Source organism: Ascaphus truei, chromosome 20 (assembly GCF_040206685.1).
Source record: "Ascaphus truei isolate aAscTru1 chromosome 20, aAscTru1.hap1, whole genome shotgun sequence".
Taxonomy (NCBI): domain Eukaryota; kingdom Metazoa; phylum Chordata; class Amphibia; order Anura; family Ascaphidae; genus Ascaphus; species Ascaphus truei.
The window spans coordinates 15,608,548-15,614,209 of NC_134502.1; the positions used below are offsets into that span (position 1 = coordinate 15,608,548).

General features: G+C 40.2%; 1 protein-coding gene across 1 annotated transcript; it reads left to right on the forward strand.

Moving 5' to 3' along the window:
• The first annotated feature begins 3,246 nt into the window (after positions 1-3,246).
• On the forward strand, positions 3,247-4,191 carry LOC142470938 (olfactory receptor 5V1-like). Its single transcript, XM_075577743.1, has one exon. The coding sequence runs from the start codon at positions 3,247-3,249 to the stop codon at positions 4,189-4,191; it is 945 nt and encodes a 314-aa protein (XP_075433858.1).
• Positions 4,192-5,662: the final 1,471 nt, after the last annotated feature.

Sequence of the window (5,662 nt, forward strand, 5' to 3'; positions counted from 1 at the left end):
ATGTTGATGGAGAAACTCTCGGCCTTCCTAAAGAGGAAGACAGAACCTTTCTATACCACATGGGAACCATGGCTGACCCGAATGGTAGACTAAAGATGGCGATCCCCAGTAAATGATGGTCGTAACAAGGGACGAATCCCATATGGTGAACTGAGGAGGAAGAGCCCTCCCTTCCTCAGACACCCCCCCCCCCCACTCTTCCCTTCTCTTCCCCTCTTTCTCCCCCCTCACTCTCTGTTTCCATCCTCACGCCAACCCTGCTGACCCATGTTTTACGGTCAGGGGCGCGTTGAGTCTTTCCCTGTCACTGTTATTAAACCAGGAAAAACTTGTATTAGGCAATAAGATGTTTATTCGTTACTTACATAATGTATGCCAAATAACGCCTAATAAAAAAATTTGAAACAAAAAAAACAAACAGACCGTTATCTTTCTTTGGAGGTCCAAGGGTATTTCAGTGTGGGTGAATGGGGTTCTCATTAACGATATAAGTTGCAAAGAGGTGATTTACTGAACCTATCGGACACACTACAGGACTTAGTGAGGAGTCTGCACATTTGGGATTTATTTCTGTTATATACATACAAACATACACTTATCTGATTCATTCATCCCATTGTCACACATCATCATTTGCTATTCACCAGGAACCACTTCCTAATGAGTCTTTGTGGAATTCTCCATAATGTTCCAACTCCACAAAGACTCCCCTCCCTATTGTGAGCATGTATAAGAGGTCAGAGAGGCAGCACAGGTTTAATACAGAGCTTATCCTGGGAAAGGCTGCAATACAATGGGGGAGAAAAACCCTATTACCTTCAAACTCCTCTTCCTACGAACATCCGTCTTTCAGTTCTGAATGTTTGCTGCTGAGAAATATTATTTCCAGGACTTGGAGACAAATAAAACTCTATCTGGAAATTGAATAAAAGACCAATAGTAAGTAGAGTAAAGTCTTCTCTTTCACAGCTGAGGGGGAAATTACTCAGATACTAGTGGGTAACTTTGCTACATACTGTAGCTGGTTAAACAATGTAATATAGTTAATAATATTTCCCCAGCTTGTAAAATGTAATGAACTTGAGATCAACTGAATAATAATGTTTTATTGTGGGGTACTAAAAATGAAGCAGTATTTTCTATTTTTTTTTTTAACCAGTTATGCATCCAGAAATCATTCTCTTGGACATGAATTGCTTATCCGGGCTACAGCACGAGAGCAATACGTATGTGAAAAAGTGGCAGCTGATTTCCTAAAGGAAATATCCCTTTGTATTCAGAAGATCCCTTCTTATATATCACAGTCTTGCTCCAGTTTTGCAGTTGGGGAACTTTGTGATACCCTTGTGTTACACATTATTACTATAAAGTATATTGTAGTGCCGTAAGCACTAACCTCAGCAATAAGAACTAATACAACATCAAATTACACCGTAGCAGGAAAATGAGAATCATTGAAAAGTTGCAGTAAGAATTAATTGGATCATAAGTAGTGTATTTGTAGTCAGGTTTATAAAATGTTTCCAACAGTAATTCAATGTTTTCTTCATAGCACAAGGTATTATTGCTTTAAATATAATGATATAATATAATTAATAATATTACCCAAGTTTGTAAGACTTAGGACACTTAGTATCGGCTGAATAAAATAATTTTATTGTGGGGTAATAAAGATATTTTTTTTGCACCAGTCGTGGCGTAATAACAAATATTATTTCCATGACTTGAAGCAAAATAAAACTCTACCTGGCAATTAAAAAAAGACCTACCGTAAGAAGTATCAACTATTCTTTTTCATAACTCGGGGTAATTATTCATATTCGAGTGTGTAACAATGCTGCATAACTTGCATCAACATACAGTTGATGTCTTAGCAGGTAGATGAATTGTTAAAAACTAGAATTGTGCATAGACCAATGCCCTTGTTAAATATTTCCATAGATTGGTGTATGAAGTTCCTTTTCCCATCGTCAGAATAGACCAAACTGGGTGTTAAACTGGTAATCCCTTTTCCAGTTGTAACCAGCCTCATTGTTCCTAGAGATACCACAACATATCCTGTTATAACTCAGAATAGCATACAGATGCAGTGGCCATAATTTTATGAAATGACACGGTGTATACCTCGGAATACCCATGTGATGGCGCGGGATTACTTCCAACCATACCGCCTTAATACGCGAGTGCAGGCGAGTACATAAAATAGCATTTTAGTGTTCTGGCTATTAAACACCTGAAGTTGACACAGTAGCACTGTAGCACAGCACTGTACACATTGCAATTCATTCATTTCATTGCATATAATTGCACACAATCCATGAAATTCAAACAAAGCAACCGCGATAAACGCGCATGCCTTGGGCGATGGGCCGCGTTCATGCCACGTGGAGTACAGAAGCGCACATGAAACGGCGCAGTGATGCCTTAAAATAACGGCCGCTGCATCTGTAGATTCAAAAGGATTCAATGACAGTCATACAGCAGAATATCACAACATATCCCAATATATCCCAACATATCCCAACATATTCCAACAAATCCCAACATACTGGTAGCCCAACATATACCAACATATTCCAATATAGCCCACCACACCCCAACATACACTAACATACACTAACATACACTAACATATCCCAACATATCCAACCACATCCCAATATACCCCAAAATATCCCAACATATACCAATATACCTCAACATATTCTAGCATCTCCAACCAGAGCAAACAATTAATCCTCATCCAACCATATACAGTATGAAGAGTTTTACAGAGTTACTGTATAGGAAATAATAGAGGGCTAATAATACAAAAAGGGATAGCGTAGGTGCATAAAAGTAAATATTTAATGGATAACAGTCTATGCTCGGTAGAGTTGACTCAATGGCTATTACTCTTTAGAAAATGCATCTTGATGTGAGAGAATTGGTTATATTAATGCACTATGGAAATGTTGCAGCGTAGTGGTGTTATTTCATACTGGTCTTGAAGTTGGATTCATAATTACTCGGTGTAAAGTATCTCTCGTCTTTTATAGTAAAGTGGTTTTTTTCGCTTTTAGTCCATATACCCAAACCTGTGTTTTACCATTAAAATAATTAGATCTATATAAAAACCAATGATAATACAATGAAGAATTAGGGAATATTATGTTTTAAATCTATTATGGGTTACCAACTCTTTCTTCTTGCAGCACGAGAACTGATTTTTCATATAAAGATCAGTTTTTCTTCTCTCATCCAAAAATGCTTCTGGGGAATCAGACCACAGTTACAGAATTTCTGCTTCTGGGATTTCCAGCCATTCTCCACTTCAAGGGCTTACTCTTCTTTGTCTTCCTTCTGTTATATATTTTCACCGTAGCTGGAAATGTACTCATCATTCTCTTGGTGTCAACCAGTCACCAGCTCCGTACGCCCATGTACTTCTTTCTCAGTCACCTGTCCCTGTCTGACATCTTGCTAACCACAGATATTGTGCCTAACATGCTATACATAATAATGGCAGAAGGGGCCGTTATTTCTCTTGTTGGCTGCATCACTCAATATTTTCTATTTGCCGCCTCAGTAGGGGCTGAATGTTTCCTACTCACAGTTATGTCTTATGATAGATACATGGCCATCTGCAACCCATTGCGTTATTCAGCTATTATGGACTTTAAGCTATGCTGCCAAATGGTTTTCTGGTCTTGGTTCTTAGGTTTTGTGGCATCACTAAATATGGTTATTTTGGTTTGTTCATTTCAGTTATGTAACCTCAATGACATTGACCATTTCTTCTGCGATATTACACCTCTCTTAGAACATTTTTGCTCAGACAAACTAATTGTGGATACTGTACTTTTTGTTCTTGGAATCCCTGTCATTATCTTCCCCTTCACCTTCATCATTGTGACTTATATCTGTATTTCCCTTACCATACTCAGGATACCGTCCACCACTGGGAGACAGAAAGCCTTCTCCACCTGCAGCTCCCACTTGGCTGTTGTGTGCACATATTATGGGACATTGATTGCTAAATATTTGGTTCCATCCAAAGGGCAGTCATTGAATGTAAAGAAAATCACTTCTCTTCTGTACACAGTGGCCACCCCGTTATTCAATCCCATCATCTATACCCTGAGGAACAAGGAGATTCGGGCAGCCCTGTTGAAATGTATCAATATAAGGATACAAACATATTTTCAGTAGCATTAGAAAAATTACAGTAGGTCAATTGTATTAGGCTGTGTTTAAAGCGATAACAATAATATGTAATGAATGTAAAATACAGTAGATGCAATAAAGATTACTTTAAAACTGTAGTTTTGCTGTTACAATATATTGACATTAAGGGAAACATGCATCAATCAAGGTATTTCAACACTCTTATTCTCCTGTAGCATTAGTGATAGATTTGGGCAGTGATTATATGCAACTATGGAAATGAAAGATTTACAAGAAGTAAAACCATAAATACAATTACAGTAGAAGCTAATAAGTGCAGCTTTAAAACATTCAGCAAACTTTCTTAATAGTACAAAGACAGAGCCCTAATACTCATTAGTGGTACTAAGTTAGTACACAAGTGGATACCTCAGAAATCTTGTAATATAATCCAATGTCTCCAAGGGAGACATCTCCTATATCAAGAACATCTGAACCCTTATTGTGTTCATAAAGACCTGTGGGAGCAGAAATGTAACAAATATTTTATTCTGTCTAAATCGGGATTCTATGTGTAGGATGCTAATTTTATCAAACTTGTCTTTATAATATTTGCAGGATTGTAATTCCCCCGCCCACCTTCTTCACTCACAAACTTGCCAGGATCCTGGCCCTGGTGAGTATTCTGCCTGCCCATTCTCCAAGGAGCTGGGACCCATGCCCTGGGTGAGTCATGGGCCCTGCCATTCAGGGATGCCTTGTGGAAAAGCTACAAAGTATCTGGAACTACCAAGGATCTTAATAACTACAGATGCCTGCGGAATATGTGCACAAGGCAAACAAGACACGCAAAAGCACAATATTACTCTGACAATCTCCACCAGAATACATCAAACCCAGCTAACTTCTGGAAGGTTATCCACAAGATATACCAGCCTTCTAGCCATCAACAACCAAGTAATATCACTAAGGAGGATATTACTCTGACTGTGAAGAGTCGGGGATCGCGGCGCCCGCAGCCCAGCCCCTCCTCATCTTTCTTACCTCCCGCTGCTGAGGTGCGTGCCCCTCGCTGGCGCCGCTTGCCTCCTGCTGCTCTGGGGGTTTCTCATCGTCCCCGGCGGTCTCTCTTTCCTGCTGGCTCTTCCCTCTCCCATGTGGCTGCCATGTGTCCCGGCCGCGCGCGTGAACAGCGCGCGCCGGGTGAAGATAATTTATTCACTGCTCTAGCAGTGAAACCACGCCCCAGCAGACGAACAGGACCTCCTGCCAAAATAAGAACCCTCACCTGCCTGCCAATCAAGTGTACCTGTCCAGGATAGCTCCATGCACTCCTCCAGGCCTGCCTCCACTTCTGATTGGTCAGCCGCACCTTATATTGCCTGTCCTCCCACTCACTCATTGCTCAACATAGTTTCCACTAGGATTACTACTCTGGCATTCTCTCTCTTATTCTCTCAGGTGTATGTACATGGCGGACGTCTATCTCTGGCTCTCGACCCCTGCTTGGACAACG